Source organism: Musca vetustissima, unplaced genomic scaffold (genome assembly GCF_032173495.1).
Source record: "Musca vetustissima isolate MV318-11 ecotype Yass unplaced genomic scaffold, APGP_CSIRO_Mvet_v1 utg49774, whole genome shotgun sequence".
NCBI lineage: Eukaryota > Metazoa > Arthropoda > Insecta > Diptera > Muscidae > Musca > Musca vetustissima.
In genome coordinates, this window is record NW_026889727.1 from 77436 (window position 1) to 100505 (window position 23070).

The 23070-nt window shown below is 34.3% G+C and overlaps 3 protein-coding genes across 3 annotated transcripts in view; 2 read left to right on the plus strand and 1 right to left on the minus strand.

Moving 5' to 3' along the window:
* Positions 1–6103, plus strand: part of LOC133337355 (protein spire-like) — a 78981-nt gene extending 72878 nt beyond the window's left edge. Inside the window, exons 12-17 of the mRNA XM_061545585.1 lie at positions 2872–3017; positions 3168–3524; positions 3609–3812; positions 3880–4109; positions 4212–4304; positions 5889–6103. Coding sequence (XP_061401569.1) covers positions 2872–3017; positions 3168–3524; positions 3609–3812; positions 3880–4109; positions 4212–4304; positions 5889–6102 — 1244 coding nt within the window. The 3' untranslated portion in view covers position 6103. The remainder of the gene's footprint in view (positions 1–2871; positions 3018–3167; positions 3525–3608; positions 3813–3879; positions 4110–4211; positions 4305–5888) is intronic.
* A 10001-nt stretch (positions 6104–16104) lies between these two features.
* LOC133337354 (la protein homolog) lies at positions 16105–17501 on the minus strand. Its single transcript, XM_061545584.1, has 3 exons — positions 16809–17501; positions 16412–16744; positions 16105–16310 (listed from the first exon to the last, which is right to left on the minus strand). The coding sequence occupies exons 1-3, from the start codon at positions 17445–17447 to the stop codon at positions 16110–16112; spliced, it is 1173 nt and encodes a 390-aa protein (XP_061401568.1). The 5' UTR covers positions 17448–17501; the 3' UTR covers positions 16105–16109.
* Positions 17502–18352: 851 nt separating this feature from the next.
* Positions 18353–21859, plus strand: LOC133337356 (probable ATP-dependent RNA helicase DDX28). The gene is made up of 3 exons (XM_061545586.1): positions 18353–18553; positions 20231–21055; positions 21113–21859. The coding sequence occupies exons 1-3, from the start codon at positions 18353–18355 to the stop codon at positions 21857–21859; spliced, it is 1773 nt and encodes a 590-aa protein (XP_061401570.1).
* The last annotated feature ends 1211 nt before the right edge of the window (positions 21860–23070 follow it).

Here is a 23070-nt window from a genome sequence, read left to right on the forward strand (position 1 = left end):
TTTATAGACGAACTGAAGAGTAGCTGTATAGACGAGCAGTTATAGGTCTTTATAGACAAACTGAATTGAGTTTTTATAGACGAGCTGAGGGAGACTATAGATTAGTTGGAGGAATTTGTTGTAAATATTTACAGTCATGCCTAGTGGAGAATATTGGAGGGTGTCTTTCATATGAGGAGGACTTTATAAAGGAGCAGACGAAAGAGCTCGAAAGAATTTGTCTATAGAAAAATATTTCTTTAGAAAAAAATCTTCTGAAGTATTTTTTCTATAGACTCCTCATAGAGCAGAAGATTTTTTTTTCTATAAAAAAAGTACTCCCCACCGAGCTGAAAATTTTTTTCCTATAGAAAAAATACCTCTCAGAGTACCGGATATCGAACTGAAACAGACCTTCATAGGGAAGCAACAGGAGTATTTTCGACGATTTAGGGAGCGTTTTTCATATGAGGTCTTTATAGGCGAACTAAAGACAAGGAGAATGGAATGATTATAGACGAACTATTGGAAGTCTTTATTGACTAGCATATGGAATTCATTATAGTCGAACAGAAGCGAGATTTTATGGGCGAGCTGAAGGGAGTTATGGAATTTTAAAAATCTACATTGGCGTATAACTAACGTCAACAGACATACGCCATGAAGCACAACACGTAAAAAATCATGAATGGGTCTTTGTAGACGAGTTGGGGAACTTCGAATTTATAGAGTATTTTTTGACGGATCTTTGACTTTGTAAATTGCTGTTGTTTTTTGAAATCACCCATATAGCGATTTCTAAAACATTCTATACATACCTACATATCTCTTGGAAATAAAACTAAATTCACTATCACATCAATCGGCGCTAAAGCTGCTGTCATTCCTGTCTTGTCATACGATTTGCAGACAAACTCCAAACTCAGAACCTAAAAGAAATGTTCATATGCTTGCTTTTGTTGTCCCCCCTCCTCTACATACCTACATATACTTACGATAGACTATTTACCTTTCACACTCACTCGCTCGCACACATACATACAACACATATAACACTTCTGTCAATGGTTTTTCCTTTCATTTCTTTCTTTCTTTTTTGGAACTTTCATTTTCTAGCCGAAAATCGAATCAACTTTTCGCACACATACACATTCATATATATATATATATATATATATATATATATATTCAACTGTATATATTCACAATCCTTTGTGCATTTTTTTCTATATTTCACGAGTTTTTTTTGTTTTGTTTTTGGGTGGACATTTTAGGTCATCGTCATCGCCTTGCCTAATTTATTTGTGTTTGCCTTGGTCATTGTCCTTCTTTGTTTAAATGTTTTTTTTTTCGTACTCTCTATTTTTTCAAATTTTTGTTTGTATATTTATTTTCATTTTTTTTTTATTTAAAACCAAGCCTTGTAAATATTTGAACATTTTTTGCATACTAATGTGGCTGGCTAACTAACAAAGGATCTCAGATTTATTGCTTCGATTCAACATAACCTCAATTCTATGTCGCATGTTAACTAACACAAAAACATATGCATACATGTGCTTCTTTGTTACATATTTTAGAAATTCTTTCTAAAGAAAAAATTTCACAGGGGCTAAGGAATTTTTTGTAGAGAAAAACTCCTCAGCGTCTAAAGATTTTTTTCTATAGAAAAACGGCTATTCAACGGACTGAGGAATTTTTTCTATAAAAAGGCTCCTCAGCGGACTGAGGATTTTTTTTCCTATAGAAAAAAAGAGGAATTTTTTCCTCAGTCCGATGAGGAGTCCTCAGTGATCTGAGGAATTTTTTTTCGGTAGAAACTGAGGAAAGACTCCTCATCGCACTGAGGCTATTTTTGTACACTGAGGTGTCTTTTTTCTATAGAAAAAAATTCCTCAGTACACTGAGGTGTCTTTTTTCTATAGAAAAAAATTCCTCAGTACACTGAGGTGTCTTTTTTCTACAGAAAAAAATTCCTCAGTACACTGAAGTGTCTTTTTTCTATAGAAAAAATTCCTCAGTACACTGAGGTGTCTTTTTTCTATAGAAAAAATTCCTCAGTACACTGAGGTGTCTTTTTTCTATAGAAAAAAATTCCTCAGTACACTGAGGTGTCTTTTTTTCTATAGAAAAAAATTCCTCAGAACACTAAGGTGTCTTTTTTCTATAGAAAAAAATTCCTCAGTACACTGAGGTGTCTTTTTTCTATAGAAAAAAATTCCTCAGTACACTGAGGTGTCTTTTTTCTATAGAAAAAAATTCCTCAGTACACTGAGGTGTCTTTTTCTATAGAAAAAAAAATCCTCAGTACACTGAGGTATTTTTTTTCTATAGAAAAAAATCCTCAGTACACTGAGGTATCTTTTTTCTATAGAAAAAAATTCCTCAGTACACTGAGGTGTCTTTTTTCTATAGAAAGAAATTCCTCAGTACTCTGAGGAGTCTTTTTTCAATAGAAAAAAAAATACTCAGTACTTTGAGGAGTCTTTTTTATAGAAAAAAAAATTCCTCAGCCCTTAGAGGAGTCTTTTTTCTATAGAAAAAAATTTCTCAGACCAATGAGGAGCCTTTTTTCTATAGAAAAAAATTCCTCAGACCACTGAGGAGCCTTTTTTCTATAGGAAAAAATTCCTCAGTACTATGAGGAGTCCTTTTTTATAGACAAAAATTCCTATGTACTCTGAGGAGTCTTTTTTCTATAGAAAAAATCCCGGGGAGTCTTTTTCCGAAAACCGCATCCACAGCATATACATTAAAAAATTCCAATATTCAACATGTTTACATTTAAAAAAAAACATACCTTCATATTGTGCACCACAAGAAAAAATTACAACAACAACAAAACATGTCACTAAAAGTACACACAATTTGTTTCCATCCTTGCCATTATAGCCTATGATCTGGCCACCCAGTGTGAATCACGACGGGCATCACAGCGACGACACACCATTGTTGGATGTCAAAGTAATTTGGATGAGACGCATTCAATGCCGACATCAAGGCCCGGATCCAGGCAGTCCGATGTACATAACACAACTGTTGGTGACAGTGTGAGCACAGCCAAGCAGGTGAGATCCCTGAATTTATTTTTCAAAAAGCCAAACTAATCCCGAATTCAACCATTTTTACAGCTACACAATGAATACAATCAACAGCAAGAGTATCTACAGCAACAACAGCAGCTAAAGAGATCCCAAAGCCCCAGCGCACACGAGCAGAAGCAGGAGTCGGAGGAGGATAATTGCAGCGATAGTCGTTCGTCATCCTCGTTAGGCCCGTGGAACAAATCCTTTATGGATGAGAAAACCTGGAATGAACGTGGTGACGATCGCCTCTCATTAACCCTGGAGGAGATTGTCCACATTCGTTCGGTTATGACGAAGGCCGAATTGGAGGGCCTTCCGGTTGGTATACGTGTCAAGGAGGATGTCGAAAAGCGAAAAATCTGCTTTCTATGTTTGCGTACCAGATTCTCGATATTCGGTCCCTGGGGTATTCAGTGTAAAATATGCCAGCGTACCGTTTGTTCCAAATGTTATACCAAAGTAAGTCCCCCTTGCCCCCTACAATGGCTTCAATTCCCTTAATCCGATAATTTTTTTTTTTTTTTTTTTTTTTTTGAAATACAGATGCGCATACCTTCCGAACATTTTCGCAATGTTCCACTTGTGCTAATCTCACCCTCACTGCTGTCAAGTCCCGCTGGTTCGAGCACACCCTCACCATCACATCATGCTCGCTATGCCCATTCCTCGTCGACGGGTAATATTTTGGATGAACAATTTCCCAAGTCTCTGATTGAGAAGCTAATGGGTTCCGAGGCTCAGCGTAAGGTAAGTTATACGAAACCCCTATAATACAAATCTCCATTAACATTTCTTTGAAATTCCCTTCCCTTAGGCACGCAACTCTGTGGGCAGTGCACCATCATCACCCAAACACCAAAGATCAAATATGAGCACACCCGGTATTATGGCCGGCGGTAGTGGTTCCGGTGTTGAAATTGTTGCTGCTGCTGCAGGTCAAGCAGTTGAGGCTATACACGATACATCGTCGACAATGACCACATCGTATACAGCTGGCACTCACTATTATCATCACCAGCAACAACAGCCTCATCATCCGCATCAGCAATCATATCACCCCCAACATCATTATGCTTCCATGGCCATTGCCAATGGTATCCAGTATAGCGGCAAAGAGAATCAGGCCACAAATAATCGACATTTTAGCATAATGTCACGCAGCATGGAGGGGCCACGCAGTTTGCCGGTACATAGTCCAGCATCAAGACCGCATTCGAATAGCAGTACATTGGATCGGAAGTAAGTGGATAGATAAGAAATTAGAAAATTATTGAGAGATGGGAAATAGAAGAAACTTCTTAGTACTCTGTAAAAAAATCCTCAGTCCATTAAGGAATCTCTTTTCTATAGAAAAAATTTCTCAGTTCACTGAAGAGGCTTTCTCTATAGAAAAAATTCATCAGTACACCGAGAGGCTTTTTCTATACAAAAAAAATTCCTCAGTTCACTGAAGTGACTTTTTTCTATAGAAAAAAATTCCTCAGTTCACTGAAGTGACTTTTTTCTATAGAAAAAAATTCCTCAGTTCACTGAGGTGACTTTTTTCTATAGAAAAAAATTCCTCAGTTCACTGAGGTGACTTTTTTCTATAGAAAAAAATTCCTCAGTTCACTGAGGAGGTTTTTTTCTGTAGAAAAAATTCCTCATTTCACTGAGGAGGTTTTTTTCTATAGAAAAAAATTCCTCATTTCACTGAGGAGACTTTTTTCTATAGAAAAAAATCCTCAGTTCACTGAGGAGATTTTTTTTTATAGAAAAAAATTCCTCAGTTCACTGAGGAGGTTTTTTTCTACAGTGATCCTCAGATCACTGAGGAGGCTTTTTTCTATAGAAAAAAATTCCTCAGATCACTGAGGAGGCTTTTTTCTATAGAAAAAAAATTCCTCAGTTCACTGAGGAGGTTTTTTTCTATAGAAAAAAAAATTCTATAGAAAAAAAATCCTCATTTCACTGAGGAGACTTTTTTCTATAGAAAAAAATCCTCAGTTCACTGAGGAGATTTTTTTATAGAAAAAAATTCCTCAGATCACTGAGGAGGCTTTTTTCTATAGAAAAAAATTCCTCAGTTCACTATAGAAAAAAATTTCTCAGTTCACTGAGGAGGTGGTCAAAAAAGACCACCATCAGTTTCTCAAAGAGGACCACCATCAGGTGATCTATAAAAACAAAAATCGGCTGGTCTACGAAGACCACTATCAGCTGGTCTATAAAGACCACCTTTAGCTGGTGTGTAAAGACGACCTTTAGCTGGTCTATAAAGACCACCTTTAGCTGGTGTATAAATACCACATTCAACTGCTCAAAGTATACCACCATCAGCTGGTCGATACAGACCGTCATCAGTTGGTCGGTAAAGACCACCATCAGTTGGTCTATTAAGACCACCTTCAGCTGGACTATAAAGACCAGCATCAGCTGTTCGATAAAGACCATCTACTGCTGGTCTAAAAAGACCACCATCAGCTGGTCTATAATGGCCGCTATCAGCAGATCACCTCTTCTAAGAAGATCACCATCAGCTGGTCTATAAACACCACCATCAGCTGGTCTATAAAGACCACCATCAGTTGGTCTATTAAGACCACCTTCAGCTGGTCTATAAAGACCAGCATCAGCTCTTCGATAAAGACCATCTACATCTATTCTAAAAATACCACCTTCAGCTGATCGATAAAGACCATCATCAGCTGGCCTATAAATACTTTTTTAACTCGTCTATAAAGATCCTCTCCTAGTCAACAATTTTTTAAAATAGTTTTTCGAATTTATTAATTTTTAATAATTTATTAATAATTTTTTTTTTTTGGTTAAAATTTTTTCCAGAAGCAAATTCTCACGGGCCTATACCCTGTCATCGTCCGGTACCCAATTGAGTCAAGACCAAAAAGATAATGTACGCGGTGAGTTGGTGCCGGTGTGTAATGATTGTCGCGGCTTGGTAATGGAAATTTCAAGATCGGCCAAACAGAAACGCTCGTCGGCACGTAATCGGGCAATTAAGAATCTAACCTTGGACCTGTCGCCCGTGTGGAAGTGAACAGTTTCAGCAGCCTCATCTGTAGCTATGCATAAAAGGACATCAAAAGGAAGAACAAAAAAAAAAGAAACCAACAACATTGGAGAATAGAATATTAAGCCATAGCATAAGAAGAGAAACAAAAGAACAAAAGAAATATGATTAATTGGTTTTTCGGACTATGGGTTAGCATTAAAAAAAGGAGTTGAAAAAAAACAAAAACAAATTATTTCCTATTGCTGGAAAAATTGTAAACTGAAGGAAAAAATTTTGCATTTTTTTTTAATTCCATGTTTTCCAAGGTCTTGATTTTTTTTGTTTAAATGTTAAATGTAAAATAACAACAACCACAATGTGTAATTGTATTGTATTTGTAGTGTGGAAAAATATGTTAATAATTTTTTGTTTGTTTATTTGTTTACAAGCAGTACATTGTTAAGTGTCTAAATCCCAAAAAAGAAATTGAAAAAACAAAAACAAATATTGAAGCTAAAAAACGAAAACATTTAAATCACATGACTATAAAGATTTCAATCTTATCGCTATAAATGTTTATATATACATACTATATTTTTTGTTTGTTTCGTATTTGAAAACCAAAACCAAAAAATCCGCAGATTGAATTCCATTATTCACAGCTATGGGGAAATAATGATGATGAAGGAAATTCCCAATTTTTTGTAATTATATTTCGTTTAATTTTTGTATCCTTCAAAACCCGAACGATTGACTTTAAATTACGCTTTAACGCACATTATATATTTTCGAAAAAAAAAAACAAAAACAACCAAATGATTTGGAAATTATTTATGTATATTCAAATAAAATTAAACCAAAATATTAAACCCCTTTAATTTCCCCATTGAATTATTTAATGGATTTATTTGTTTTCGTATTGAATTATTATTTTTTTTGTTATTGCAAGTTTTGTGTTTGAAATCATAAGGACTACTTATTATTATTATAAAACTTTAATATATTTTTTTGTTTGAAGAAATCAATTTTTGTTTTATCAATGATTTTCTTTTTTTTGATTTTCAATTTTTCCAATTTCTTATTATTATAAACAACAACAAAACAACAAAAACTTGATCTAATTTAATTTAAATTTAAGTTTTTATACTTAAAAGTTAGGCTATATTTATTCTAAAATATATGTATGTATTACAACAATTTACTATTATTATTATTAAAAAACAAATATATACGTTAGGCATGTGAGCAAAAACAAAAACACAACAGAAGAAGAAAACAAAAACAACAATTTAATATTTAAAACAAAAACACATTCAACAACTTCTAAATATACGACTCTCATATAAACCTAAGAAAGTCCCAAACCCCCATTCCCCCCCCCCCCCCTTCTTCATCTGTTAAACCCCTCTCTCTCTCACACTTTCTTATACTATAATAACACACAAATTTAAAAAAAATACAAACAATGAATAAGTTGGCCGTTAAAAGAGCAAACTTTTCGAATTTGAATTATCTTTTCTTTTTTTTAATTTATTACAAATTTATTTAATTTTTAAGTCTTCTTCTTATATATAGTTTTTTTGGGCATAATAATAATTAAACATTATTTTAGGTCTGCTTATTATTAATTTTTTTCTTTTGTTTTTTTTTTAGAAACTAGAAACTCTCATTTAATTTTTTTATTATATATTTATATAAACATTCCTAATGTTTTCGTTTTGTGTAGAATAGAAACAAAAAAAAACAGAGAAAAATAAATAACAAAAACAACACATAAAACAAAAAAATAAAATTAAAAAAAAAACAAATAAACATCCGTGTTTTGGAGTTTAAAAAATGAACGTTTGAATATCAAGGTTAAAAAAATATTCTGAAAAAATTTCGATTAACAAATTATCGCTAAAAAAATTCTTAAAAAATTTACGCATTTTTTAGGGGCTTAAAATAATATTCTCTTAAAAATCCACCCCTATTTTAGGGTTTAAAAAACAAATTCTCTTTAAAATCCAAGCCAAAAAAAATCCACGGAAACATTTTTTTGACTTAGCTCTTGTGGCAACATCAAATTTGGAACACACCATTTATGACCCTCTGAAGTGAGTTTTATAGACGGGCTGAAGGAGGTTATTATCTTTTTTGGAGTTAGCCCAACATCAGCTGGGCTATAAAGACCACCTTCAGCTGGTCTATAAAGATAACCATCAGCTGGTCAATAACGACGTCTTCCAGCCCGTCCTTAAAGACTCCCTCCAAATACACATTTTTTTAATATTTTATTTATTTTTTGGAACTTATTACTAATGTATCAAATTTGGAACACAACATTTGTCGCCAGTTATGACCCTCTGTAGTGTTGACGAAAGTCCTTTAGACGCCCTTTCAAATTTTACTTCAAAAACGTCGTATAGAAATTTGTATACCTTCCAACATGAGTTGGACATTTCGTTCGGAACTTCTATATATGGCGGGATATGCCATGGTATATTTTTGGTAGAAAAATTTGACACCTAAGAAGTGAACCAATGTTTATTATTTTTGGAATGGAGATTTGACAACCAATTAAAAACAAAATACCAAATTACAGCCAATTCGGATGAAAAACGTACCCAAGCCCCCCAAAATCTCGAAAAATGGAGGTACCATTATATGGAGAATATCTTAAAACATTGTCCATTATTGATTATTTTTGGTAGGGAAATTTGACACCCAATGAGAACCCAAAATACTAAATTACAACCAATTCGGATGAAAATTGTGTTCAAACTCCGCAAAATATTGAAATTCGGGAGGTATGATATCTACTCTTAAATGTAGACCAATATTGATAATATTTGGTTGTGGAATTGTTCACCCAATGAGTACCCAAAATACCAACTTACAGCGAAATCGGTTGAAAAACGTGGCTAAGCCCCCCAAAATACTGAAATATGAGAGGTATTCTTATATGGGGGCTACCCTAAAATCTCGACCAATATTGATAATTTTTGATAGGACGATTTGACAACTAATGAAATTTAAAAATACCAAATTACAGCCAATTCGGTTGAAAAACGTGCCGATTGTCCCCAAAATACCGAATTATAAAGGGTGCCATTATATGGGGGATATCGTAAAAAGTGGTGCAATATTTATAATTTTTGTTAGTGAGATTTGACATCTATTGAGAACTCTAAATACGAAATTACAACGGAATCGGTTTGTAAATGATTCCAAACTCCCATATATATCGATATTTTGGGGTTCCGATGTATGGTGTTTATCCTAAAAATTGAAGCAAAATTAATAATTTTTGGTAGGACGATTAGTTACCCAATGAGAATTCAAAATATCAAATTACAGCCACTTCGGTTGAAAAATGTGTCCAAACTCCCAGAAATAACGACATTCAGGATGTACCGCTATATGGGGGCTACCCTAAAATGTTGACCAATATTTATAATTTTTGGTAGTGAGATTTGACACCCAATTAGAACCCAAAATACCAAATTACAGCCACTTCGGTTGAAAAACGTGGCCAAGGCCCCCAACATACCGAATAATGAGGGCTACCTTAAATGGAGGCTATCTTAAAAAGTTGACTAATATTGATAATTTTTGGTAGTGAGATTTGGCACTCGATGAGTACACAAAATACAAAATTACAACCAATTCGGTTAAAAAACGAACCCAAGTCCTTCAAAATATCGACAAATAAAGGGTACCATTATATGGTGGCTACTCTAAAATGTTGACCAATATTGATATTTTTTGTAGCGAAATTTGACACCCAATGAGAACCTAAAATATCAAATTACAGCCAATTCGGATGAAAAATGTGCTCAAGCTCCTCAAAATACCGAAATCTGGGAGGTACCGATATATGGGGGCTATTCTAAAAAAGGGGCGAACATTGATAATTTTTGATGGGAAGGTTTACTACCTAAAACGAATTCAAAGTACCAAATTACAACCAATTCGGATGAAAAACGTGCCGCCCAAAATACTGAAGTTTGGGAGGTACCCTTACCTAACAAATCGTCATTGAATTTTATTCGGATCAAGAATATATGGTGTCTTGGGTGAATCTTTCAAAGTGTTGCAAACGGGATGAAAAAAAATGACTGATTTCGAACCGGTGAAAATATCTATCGAACTTTTTATACCCCACCACCATTGTGGTAGGCATTCTGATGCCAACACATGAAACCATTAGGGTTTTTATTCTGTGAATGATTCTGAATTGTATCGAAAAATCATTTTCTTTATTGCTGCTTATATTCAACTCAAAGGCTTATATTCAACTCAATCGCATTAATTTTTCCTAAAATACTCAAATTTCCCACTACAGTAGATATCGGATATAAGCACATCTCATATAAGAAAAAATCGCATAAAAGAAAGAATATCAAAAACACCGAGCTTATACTTTCTTATATTCGATAATTCCATTTAAGAAAAAACGCATATAAGAAAGAAATCTCCGGCTTTTTTTGAGTTTCTTATATCCGACATCTACTGTAATAAGTTGATTTACTTTGTTCCGCCCGAATAACGGCTAAGTGCTTTATACACCGGAAAACTACAAAATCTCCCCAAAAAATAATGTCCCCTTACCGCCACCCTCCTTTAACAACACTGTCCAATCAATTTTTTCCAAAAATTCGTCAAATTTCAGTCATTCAAACCCAATTAAAGTAATTTTCAAAAAACATGATTTTCTTAGCAGTTCTTCTTTTATTTGTCCATGTCTATTGATACAGAGAAAAACTACACAATTTCCCCTAACCGATCATGAAAGTTTCATTCAAATATCTCCATTCGTTACAAAGTTATTGGCATTTAAATTTAACCTTGCGTCAAAATATAGCGGCTACACGATTCTGTTTGCCTAGTACCGCAAATGGGAAAATCGAAGAAATTGCATCTTCACAAAAACCGAAAAATACACACACACAAACAGCCTTCTGTGTTTGTTGCCAGATTGCTGCCATAGTGTATTTTGGTTAGTTTTGTAAAATATGAGCATACTTTTAGGCGTTTAATTAAAACCCTGTGGCATACTAATTTAAAATTGATTTCTATTGGAATCACGCGCCTGAAAGTATGCTCATATTTTATAAAATTAACCAAAACCCTTTGAAAGCGATCTGGTAACAACACAGCAGGCTGTGAATTTTTAAGGTTTTTGTGAAGATGCAATTTCATCGATTTTTCCATTTGCGGTACTAGGCAAACAGAATCGTGTAGCAGCAATATTTTGACACAAGGTTAAATTGAAATGGCTATAACTTTGTAACGAATGGAGATATTTAGATGAAATTTTCACTATGGGTTAGGGGAAATTGTGTAGTTTTTCTCTGTATCAATAGACATGGACAAATAAAAGAAGGGCTGCTAAGAAAATCATGATTTTTGAAAATTATTTTAACTGGATTTGAATGACTGAAATTTTACGATTTATTGGAAAAAAATTGATTGAACAGTGTTGTTAATGGGGGGATACAGTAAGGGGAAATTATTTTTTGGGGAGGTTTTGTAGTTTTTCGGTGTATAAATCACTTAGCTGTTATTAGGGCAGAACAAAGTAAATCAACTTATTAGTGGGGAATTTGAGTATTTTAGGAAAAATTGGTAGAAAAAAGTGAAGTTAATAATTTTTTAACAAAATTACCATGATTGATTAAATGCGATTGAAGAATACAGCCTTCGAGTTGAATATGAGCAGCAAATAATGAAAATGATTTTTCGATACAATTCAGAATCATTCATGGACTAAAATAACTCTATTGGTTTCATGTTTTGACATCAGTTTAGTTTTTTTGTCTATCAAAAGATATAGACTATTAAAAGTTGAATATCTAAGTAATTCATGTTATTTTGAAATTAGATTAAAATGACTGAAATTTCACGTATTTTTGGAAAAATTTAAATGAGCAGTTTTACTAAAGAGATATACTGACCCGAAGACCACGAAATTTTACACAAGAAAGGGAATTTTGCCAAAGAATAAGCATGACTGTTTTGATGAAGATCGGGTCAAATGGACCCAGACTTTGGTGTGAAAAATTACAACATTTGTATTCTGAGGCGCATATATTTACACATGAAGGACATAGACCCGAGAAGTTTATTGTATATCCAAGAGGATAGAGGACCTTTAATTTGATATCAATTATGTGGCTGTATGTACTTCCGATGTGGAAGTTATACGTAAATATTTAAGGATGTCTACGTGTTCTGATATTGTTTAGTATTACCATTACCCCCACTTGAGGGCGGAAATGTCGCACTGATCGCTTTGAAATTTTATATGAAATTCTTGTTATGCTTGATCATAAAAGGAACGACGCCTATAATTTTTAGGCGGTGCAATGAACCAAAATTTTTATTTTTCATTCAAATTTGAAATTTTTTTCTAACAGAAAATTCGCTGTACACATAAAAACTCAACAAAAAAATGTTTACAGAATCCAACATAAATGTTTATGCTTTTATGGGATCATTCTTAATTTTATAACCTCACTTTTTTACAAAATTCCTAATTTTTTTCGCTTTCAATGAGAGTTCCTAGAAAATATATATACAAATTACTTCTAAATTTATTTGTAATGTGTTGCTTTTTATTCTCTAAATTGTGCATTTATTCAATATATTTTTTTTTTTATTTTATTTTTTGTTTTCAAACTTTATTTCAATATTAAAGAAATCAACTCCCCACAAACATTGTATTTGAAATTGATGTTATATAAATATCCAAAAATCACACATACACACAAAATATTGTAAGTTAACAAAAAGTTAAATAATATTATAATATAAATAACGATAAACATAACCTTAAAACCATACAAAAAATAATAATGTTATATAACCTAAAAAACAGGAGAAAAATTGTTGAATACAAAATTATATATATACATAAACTTATTATAATAAGTTGAAAAAAAAAAACAAAACAAAAAATATAGATATATTAAGAAGCAATATAATAATCATTGAAAATTAAAAATAAAATAATAATAAAAAAATAATAATAAAAATAAAAAAGGTTATAACCGAAAAATTAAAACAAATCAAATGTGTGGGTTTCTTTTCAAATATTTATTTCAGCTGCTAACTTTATTAAAATGCCATGAGCAGAGGACCAATGTTATTTTTATTGTTGAATATTGAAATATATATCAGGGACTATACTCATCGTAAAATTTTAAAAATATTGTTTCAAAGATTTTTGGTGATAAATAAGCGTGGATTTACAAAAAATTTTTTTGACTAACATAGGCGTGAATTTAATATATATATATATATATATATATTAAGGTTTAAATCAATAACTATAATATTTTTGAAGGGCTAAACATAAGCGACGATTTTTACAAAATATTTTTTAAGCGCGGATGTTTTAAACAAATTTTCTGAAATACTAAACAACGTGGATTAAAAAAAAAACATTTTCATATAAATATTTTTCCAAGGACTAAACATAGGCGTGGCCTTTTAAATTAATACATTTTCAAGGATTAAACATATGTAATCCTGTATATTTAAAAAATATTTTTGAAGGGCTAAATAAAATAGTGGATTTTCAAAAAAATTAAGGACTATTCATAAAGTTTTTTAATAAACAATTCATAAACTTTTTCATGAGTATTCCTAAGCAGGACTTTAAAAAAATTAAGGACTAAAATAGGAGCGGATTTAACAAAAAAATGTTTTTCAAGGACTAAACATAAACGCAAACAACTAAAATAAGCATGGATTTAAAAAATATGTAAAATATGTCTTTAAAAAATATTTTTTGAAAACTAAACCTAAGATTCGATTTAAAAAAAATGTTTTTTCAAGTATTAAAATACGTACTTACTTAGCTGGCTTGTGAAAGAATTTTTCATTCCATAAGCCGAGCTTAAAAAAGATTTCCAGGCGCGTCGGTCTTTTGCGCAGTTTTTCCAATTTGAAAGACCATATTCGGCAATGTTTTCTTCCACTTGATCTTTTCATTTTATTCGCGGCCTTCCCCTTCTGCGTGAACCATCAGCTGGTTCGCTTTTATATGCCTTCTGGGCTGGGGCATCTTCATCCATTCTCACAACATGGCCTAGCCAACGTAGTCGCTGCAGCTCAATACGTCTAACAATGTCGATGTCCGAGAATAACTGGAACTCATGGTTCATTCGACGGCGATATTCACCGTCAGTGCAGATCGGCCCATAGATCTTTCGGAGAATTTTTATCTCAAACACTCCAAAGCCGGATCATCTGCTTGCGCAAGTACCCATGCTTCAGATCCATATAACAGCACGGGTAGTATCAGCATCTTGTAGAGTATGAGTTTGGTCTGGCGGGAGGTGGCCTTGCTTTTGAGTTGTTTGCTCAGACCATAGTAACATCTGTTGGCCATCACAATCCTTCTCCGAATTTCTAAACTGATGTCATTCGTTTTATTTATGGCGGTACCTACCAAGGTATATAAAATCTTTTACTACTTCGAAGCTGAAGTTCTCGAGTTCAACAGTTGGTCCGAGCCTACTGATACCATCAGCTTGGTCTTCTCGTCGTTTACTGCCAGACCCACTTTGGCAGACTCCTTCTCAAATTGTTCAAAGGTGGATGTTACCGCTCGCAATGTTCAACCCATTATATCGATATCATCGGCGTAGGCGAGTAACATGTGTTGTTTGGTGTACAGATTGTCATTTCTGTTCACTTTTGTCTCTCCTATGACCTTTTCCAGCAGGATGTTAAAAAGGTCACACGAAAAACTGTCACCTTGTCTGAATTCTAGTTCGGTATTAAAGGCTCCGACTGGTCCTTTCTGCCTTTAACTGCTGACCTTGTGCCACTTAAAGTTATCCTACATAGACGTATTAATTTTGCAGGAATGCCGAACGTAGATATGTCTTTATTTTTTCGATGCCTAAACTTAAGATTTGATTTAAAAAAAAATATTTGCGAAGATTTAAGAATTAAACATAAGTAAGGATTTTTTAAATATTGTTTTTAAGTACCAAAAAAATAAAAGAACTAACCATTAGACTTCCTGAACTTGCATTCTTTTACATTTCTTCAGGTAAAAAAATATATTTTTTTTCAAAATATTTCATTTTTAAGGACCAAACATAAAGCGTGGATTTTTTAACTTTTTTTTAAAACCTTCTGAAGCTTGATTAAAAAAATTTAAGGGATAAACATAAAATCAATCAATGACTTAATAAAATGTTTTTTAGAATCGTGAGTTATTTAAAGATTATCATATGTTTGATTTCAATTTGTATTTTTTGTTATTTTTATTTAAAATTTATGATTAGGGATGGAGGTGTGCTTTTTGAATTTTTGTTCAAAAATTAGAATAAGGTTCGATACCAAAATTTTCAAAGATAATTGGAAGCTTTGATTTTTTTAGAAATATTTTTTTGAAGACAATATAAACGAGGATTACTGAAAATGTTATGTTCAAAGACTATCAGAAACCTTCTACAACACTATTTTCATCTGCTATCCCCTGTCACTAATTAACATTATTATTTTTTTTATTAAAAAACGTTAATTTTAGTAGTTGTTTGTTTCTTTATATTTGTTGTAAGTCATTTGTTTTCTTTCTTTTTTCTCATATTCTTATAAAATATATGCAAACATTTTTATTTGTATTTATACGTTTTTTTTTTAAATTTTGAATGTTTTCAAAAAAAAAATTGTTGTTGTAAACTTAAAACAGTCATTCGTTAAGATATAATTTCATACAATTTTATAAACCACAAAATCTATTGTATGAATTACGAAATAATAAAAATATTCATACAATATTAAAAAATGTATAACTTAGAGGTGTGTTTTTTTGCATAGTTCAAAAGTAGAACTACTGATGAGAAAGTAAAAAATCAAAAACAAACTAAATATTTATATTACTAAATGTAATAAATTGGTTTGTTGTATGTATATATAAATCTATATAGGTATGTGTTGTATATAAAGTAAATATGTATGTAGATCTAACTAAAATTGATTTGGGGGGTTAAATAAATATAATCACGACCGATGCCGCTGACATGTGTTGCCTGTCTTTGCCCACACATTTATTCATCGCTGGCCTTGGCTTTCTTTTCATCGTTACGATCATTGTGACCACCACGACGTTTACGATTGAAACCACCTTTCTTTTGATTGAAATGATTGCGACGATTTTTCATGTTTTCAACGGCCTTTTCGAGGAAGGCTGTCTCTTCTTCTTCGCTGAGGGTGCGAACTTCGAGGGTAAGATCATCGTTGATTTTCAACTGAAATAAATGCGATAATTGTTAATTAAAAAATAATAAAAAAGAAATAAAAAATAAATGTGAGAAAGACCCATATCTTAATAAAATAATCCTCAACCTACTTTCTTATCTTCCAACTTTTCCAGGAATTTAACAGCAGAGTCCTCTTCATGGAATCGAACATGACCGGACTTATCACCCTTATTGAATTCAACATAGGCAATATCCCAATCACTGGACACCTTTTGTATGGCTTCCTTAATGGTTTCACGTGAGAGATCATCTTTGGCACCATCGAAGAACAATACTGAACGCTTGGGCAGGTTAATTTTGTTTTCTTCCTCCTTTTCCTTTTTCTCCTTCTTTTTGTTGGTCTTAGCCTTTTGTTCTTCGCGCTTTTCCTCAATGTATTTTTCTTGCCATTTCACAATCAATTGGGTGTCCTTGTATTTGGGCTAAAGGGAAAGAGAAAATAAAAATTAAATACCAGATTTGATGGAGTACAGTTTCCACACTCACATTGGCCTTTTCAATGAACTCCTCAGCCTGTTCCTTCTTTTCGAATGTCACAAAGACACTACCCTTGAACTTGTATGTCTTGGTGGGCTTATCCAAATATTTGCGCATGTTGATGTGTACAACCTTTTCGTAGGCGGCAAAGTAGTCCAACAACAAATCCATTGTCGAGTCCAATGGAAAACCTTTAGCATAGGCGGTACGTGACATAATGTCCTTGCGTCTCTCCTCATTGTGTTCGGGCAATGGTCGTTCCGGGTGACGTCTAATCTTGGACTTATCTTCACTGACCTCAACCAAACCCTCATCGGATTTGGCACATGCTTCGGCAATAACATTGGCATCCGAACTCAACGAAGCCAAACGCTTGAAAGTCAGCAACACAGAAATGGGTACCCAACCGTCTGTGTCCTTGGCAATTTGATCCTGCAGGAATTTGTCACGATTCAAATTGGCATCGCCAAAATAATATTCAACTTGTCTCATGATTTTCTTTTCCAAATCGGTGGTGTTGCCCTCGGTGGCAGAGGTGGCGGCGTCGGTGCTGCCATTGTCGGCCGGTGTTTCGGTGGTTTCTTCGGCAGGAGTTTCCTTTGCAACCTCTTCAACTTTCTCGGGTTGTTGTTCGGTAACTTCGGTCATTTTGATGAAATTTGTTGGAAATAAATTGAAAATCGGTGTAAAATTGAATATTTTTCTGCGAACAGTCAGCGGCAAAACACGTGTACGTCTGACAACACGCTAAAAAAGAAAGAAGAAGAGAAGCCAGCAGCGATACTTGAGTCGATTATCGACTCTGATCAAATGATCGGAAATGTCTAAAACGATAACAATCGATGTAATCGAATGTTGAATAATCGATTTGTTTGTTTTCGTTTCTGTTATGGCTACAGGTCTGTTCCCGTTCTCAAAATAGTAAAACTTGTTCATATTTAAAAAGGGAAAATTAAAAAAACTGGTTAGTTGAAGGTTCGGGAACAGAGCATATGTGCACATGTGTTAAGATTTTTTTTTAATGGTCTCTCCCTGAACGATCAGATTTTTCTGATTTTGCTTTTCCAGAGGTAGTTATTTTTACCCTAATTAAAGAGGTATATTATTTTCTTGGGGGGTCTTACCCGGTTATTAGACCAGGAAGGTCGGATACGTTTACCTGGTTATCCCCGGATCCGATTAATATAAAACTAACTTTCCATTGAGTGGTAATAGGAAGGAGTTATCTCAAATCGTTTTGAAGATACTGACAAAAATGGGTTTTGTACCCCGAATTTTTTGAAAAACTCCATAAATGTCAAACTTGGGTCCTTATACAGCCAAACTGGCCTTATACAGCCATACAGTGGCCCGGATAAGAACGTTATAGCCTTAGTCGATACGGCCGCTAATTCCGAACTGAAATTCGACATCACAGATCCCACACTTCCGAGTGGTATCAAGCGTTGGCTTGTGAACCACCGGCAAGCATTCGTTGAGTTCAGTGCCCAAAAATCCAAATATCGCAAGATCAAAATGTGAGTACCGGTGTCCCATATCTCATTTTGTTCAACATGTATCTTGCGAAACTCCCCATTACTCCACCAGATGTTTCAGTGGTGTCGTACGCCGATGACTGTACGATTATACCATCCGGTGTTAACATTGACGACGTAAAAGCGAAAATATCCAACTATTTACCCAACTATCGCCAACTACTTCCGGGAGCGCAACCTAAAATTATCCACTACAAAGTCTGGACATTTCCGTTGAAGGTAGGCGCATCCCCACCGTCCATAATCCGAAAATCCTCCTTCATTTCTCCTCGCATTCCAACTACATCAACCAGAAGGAATAATAATGAAAACAAGGAATAAAGTTATGAAAGCTCTGGCTGCCACCTCTTGGGGCTAGGATAAAGCCATTTAGGTAACGTCATATAAGGCTATAGATCGTGCCATCCTTAATTATGCTGCCCCTGTCTGAACTTCTTTCCTTGGCGACACCGCAATGGAGATCCTTGCAAACAACACAACATAATGCACTCTGAATTGCAACCGGCTTTGTCCAATGACGAGCGTCGATCACCTCTATGAGGAGTCCAGGATGCTGCCAGTCAAGCAATATAACGTGTTGTTTACTAGACAGTTACTGATGGCATGTTATCTGTCGTGCCATCCCAACCATAACACAGATCCACCTCCGCGACAACTCCTTCAGGACTTCAGGCGCTAAACTAGACTCAAGCTCTTCTTTGCAGTCACGACCGCCAAAAAAGCTTTCACAATTTATAAAGGAAAAAAATCGAAAATATAATTGGTCTGTTCCCGTACAGAAAGAATCTACTATCTTTTACTACGATAACGATACTATCTTTATGATATCGAAGAGTATAGTAAAATCGAGTAGATTTTTGCAGTACGGGAACAGACCAATGATGATATGATATCGGAAAAAATAGTAAAAACTCGTACATTCTTGCAGTACGGGAACAGACCAATTATTGGTCTGAATCTACGAGTTTTTACTATTTTTTCCGATATCATAAAGGAAAAATGTGTTATCGTAGTAACAAATAGTAGATTCTTGCAGTACGGGAATAAACCATATATATCCGTATAACCTCCAGATTTTTTGGGCCAAGCATGTGGCATGGTATAATAATAAAAGGTAACAGCAAGTGTTGTTGTACAAAAAACGATACAACAACCACATGGAAATTTGTTGTTGTAAGTTCTACTTGTGTCAACTCATTTGACAGAAAAATGTAAACAAACAAACAAATTATCATCAAATTATTTTTATTTTGAAAATAGAATATTTTCGAATCCTCAAAATAAAAATTGAAAAACATGAATAAAAATCGATCAAATTTATATTTCTATCGCTTCCACACCTTTCCTTTAATTGAGCCATTGCCATATATATGTGTAACACATATGACAATGCTGGGAATAGCGAGTTATTCCTTCAAGAAAGATTTGCTTCCTCAAACTTTCCCAGCAGGCAGATTGAGTAAATTGAATACGGGAGCACATTAATAAAGAACAATTTCAAATTGTATGCGTTCCCAATTTTCCTGTTGGGTGATTTTTTAAAAATATAATTTGTCAAATTCATATTGACACTAGTATTACGTTGGAATCAAATCAGCTGGGATTTGCTGTTACCTTTTATAATTGTACCATGAGCATGTGGCAATATTTTTCTTGATTACCGAATCAGCTGTTTTTTAAACAAACATCGGTATCGATAACAAAACTATCGATTTTTATTGTTTATTCTGTTTTGATGCTTAGTCTTTATCACCATCTTCCCCTTTATGTCCTTCTTTCTAAAGAAGAAGCAGCACGAGTAATTTCATGCTTTTTGACCGGCATACACCCGTATTCAATATTTATTATAAAAAATAAGGACTTCTTCAATTAAAAATGTTGACAATATTCACAAAGACACTGCCGAGGATACCTCTTCAAAGATATGCAGCCACAAAGGCCGCTACCAGCACAAAACCGAAAAACAAATCTAAAGAAACCCGACCTGCGATTATACAATGTAAACGACCGAACTTCAATTTGTATGTCCCCCAAGAGGCACAATGTAAATTTGGAACCATACCTCTCGCTTCGTCCGGATGGTTACACAAGAAATCCAAAGGTGATTGGTTTACGATAAATGCCACAGTGACGGAAGAGGAAAAGGCGAAAGAGATGCAGGACTTGTTGGAATTCTTGAACACAACGAAGTTACCTTTAACCGATAAATTATTGGATAATTTAAAACAGGAACTGGACATCAAACAATTGACTTCAATACAATGTCAGGGATGGCCAAAAATCTATGACTATCATCACACCTTGATAGCTGCTGAGACGGGATGTGGTAAAACGCTGTGCTATCTAACACCTATTGTCCAGCGAATTTTGGAACGCAAGCAATCCGCGGTAAATCAACGAAAAATGAATTCTCCATTGGGTATAATTTTGACGCCCGGACGAGAATTGGCCTCGCAGATAGGCAACGTTGTTAGGCAATTGTGTTCTGATATGGATGTCCGGGTAAAAACAATTTTGGGTGGCAATACAAAACGCCTAATGATGGACCCGGAGTTTGATGATGTTGATATAGTAGTGGCTTCTGTGGGTGCCCTAAGTAAATTGGTTACAACTGGTATCTATCGTATGGATCATGTGCGTCATGTAGTGCTCGATGAAGCCGATACTCTACTGGATGATAGTTTCTCCGATAAATTGGTGCATTTTTTGAAAAGATTTCCGGTAAGTGTAAGCCGCTGTTTTTTAAAGGTAATATTTCATTTTTGATTTTATTTCCAGTTTCACAAAAACCTTTCTCAAACAGATACGGAAGTTGGTACCCAATTGATTTTGGCCTCTGCCACAATGCCCACAAATATCAATGAACTGTTGCATCGTGTAATTGATGTGGAAACCATCGAAGAGGTTAGCAGTCCCAACTTACACAAACTAATGCCTCATGTTGAACAAAAATTCCTACGTGTCAACAAAGCCGATCGGCCAGCCCATCTCTTGAGTTTGGTGAAGAAAGAGTTAGCGCTACGAAGACCAATCATTATTTTCTCCAACAAAACACCCACCTGTGATTACGTTTCAATATTTCTCAACAATAGTGGGGTAAATTGCCTAAATCTCAATGGTGATATGTTAATGAAGATACGCATGGGACGTTTCGAACAATTCCAAAACGCCGAATGTGATGTACTCTCCACCACTGATGTCGGTAGTCGCGGTTTAGATACCACCCGAGCCCGCAATGTTATCAACTTCGATTTTCCCCTACACATTTCCGATTATATACATCGTAGTGGACGTATTGGTCGTGTTGGCAATATGGAACGTTGCACGGTTACGAATTTAATTTCATCACGACGTGAAATTGATGTTGCACAGCGTATTGAACATGCTGCCCGCTGTGGTGGTCTTCTGCCGGATGTTAATGCCAATATTAAAAATATTATTAATAAGAAAATAATTAAGGAAATGAAAGAGGCTGGCATACCAATGGAGGCGGGATTAAATGGCCAAGGGGATGAGGCGTTTTAATGTAGATATTTTTTTAAATTATATTGTTATTTTTTTTTTTTAAAAACAAAAAGAGTTATAATAAATTAACACGTATTTTATAGGTATTTATAGAAAGTAATTGTGTCTTTATGGCAGATAGGGGGGTTTAAGAATATTTTTCGGAGGTCTTTACAAGGTGTGGAATTTTTAAAGAATGTTTTCTGGAGGTCTTTACAAGGCGTGAATTTTTTAAAGAATAGTTTTTCTGGGTCTTTACAAGGCGTGGATTTTTTAAAGAATAGTTTTTCTGGGCCTTTACAAGGCGCGGATTTTTAAAGAATAGTTTTTCTGGGTCTTTACAAGGCGTGGATTTTTTAAAGAATAGTTTTTCTGGGTCTTTACAAGGCGTGGATTTTTTAAAGAATAGTTTTTCTGGGTCTTTACAAACCGTGAATTTTTTAAAGAATAGTTTTTCTGAGCCTTTACAAGGCGTGGATTTTTTAAAGAATAGTTTTGCTGGGTCTTTACAAGGCGTGGATTTTTTAAAGAATAGTTTTGCTGGGTCTTTACAAGGCGTGGATTTTTTAAAGAATAGTTTTTCTGGGTCTTTACAAGGCGTGGATTTTTTAAAGAATAGTTTTTCTGGGTCTTTACAAGGCGTGGCTTTTTTAAAGAATAGTTTTTCTGGGCCTTTACAAGGCGTGAATTTTTTAAAGAATAGTTTTTCTGGGCCTTTACAAGGCGTGGATTTTTTAAACAATAGTTTTTCTGGGCCTTTACAAGGCGTGGATTTTTTAAACAATAGTTTTTCTGGGTCTTTACAAGGCGTGGATTTTTTAAACAATAGTTTTTCTGGGTCTTTACAAGGCGTGGATTTTTTAAAGAATAGTTTTTCTGGGTCTTTACACAGCGTGGATTTTTTAAAGAATAGTTTTTCTGGGTCTTTTCAAGGCGTGGATTTTTTAAAGAATAGTTTTTGGAGGTTTTTGCGAGACGTGGATTTCTTAAAGAATATTTTTTGAAGGTCCTTAAAAGGCGTGGATTTTTTAAAGAATATTTTTGAAGGTCCTTACAAGGCGTGGATTTTTTATAGACGACTTGAAAAGGTCCTTATAGTTTTTAAAGGTCTTTATAAAAGCTGAAGGGCGTTTTTATAGACGAGCTGAAGGTCTTAAAAAGCGTGAAGATTTTTAGACGAGCTGAACGTCCAAAAGGCTGAAGGGCTTCTTTATAGACGAGCTGAAGGGCGT

Excerpts from the sequence above, each read along its gene's own strand:
- LOC133337354 (XM_061545584.1), bottom strand. The coding sequence starts at position 17,447 with ATGACCGAAGTTACCGAACAACAACCCGAGAAAGTTGAAGAGGTTGCA. Across the intron at positions 16,745-16,808 it reads AGTTCATTGAAAAGGCCAAT|CCCAAATACAAGGACACCCA; the intron begins GTGAGTGTGGAA and ends CTTTCCCTTTAG. Across the intron at positions 16,311-16,411 it reads AAAAGTTGGAAGATAAGAAA|TTGAAAATCAACGATGATCT; the intron begins GTAGGTTGAGGA and ends CATTTATTTCAG.
- LOC133337356 (XM_061545586.1), top strand. The coding sequence starts at position 18,353 with ATGTATCTTGCGAAACTCCCCATTACTCCACCAGATGTTTCAGTGGTG. Across the intron at positions 18,554-20,230 it reads TCTGGACATTTCCGTTGAAG|ACACTGCCGAGGATACCTCT; the intron begins GTAGGCGCATCC and ends ATATTCACAAAG. Across the intron at positions 21,056-21,112 it reads ATTTTTTGAAAAGATTTCCG|TTTCACAAAAACCTTTCTCA; the intron begins GTAAGTGTAAGC and ends TTTTATTTCCAG.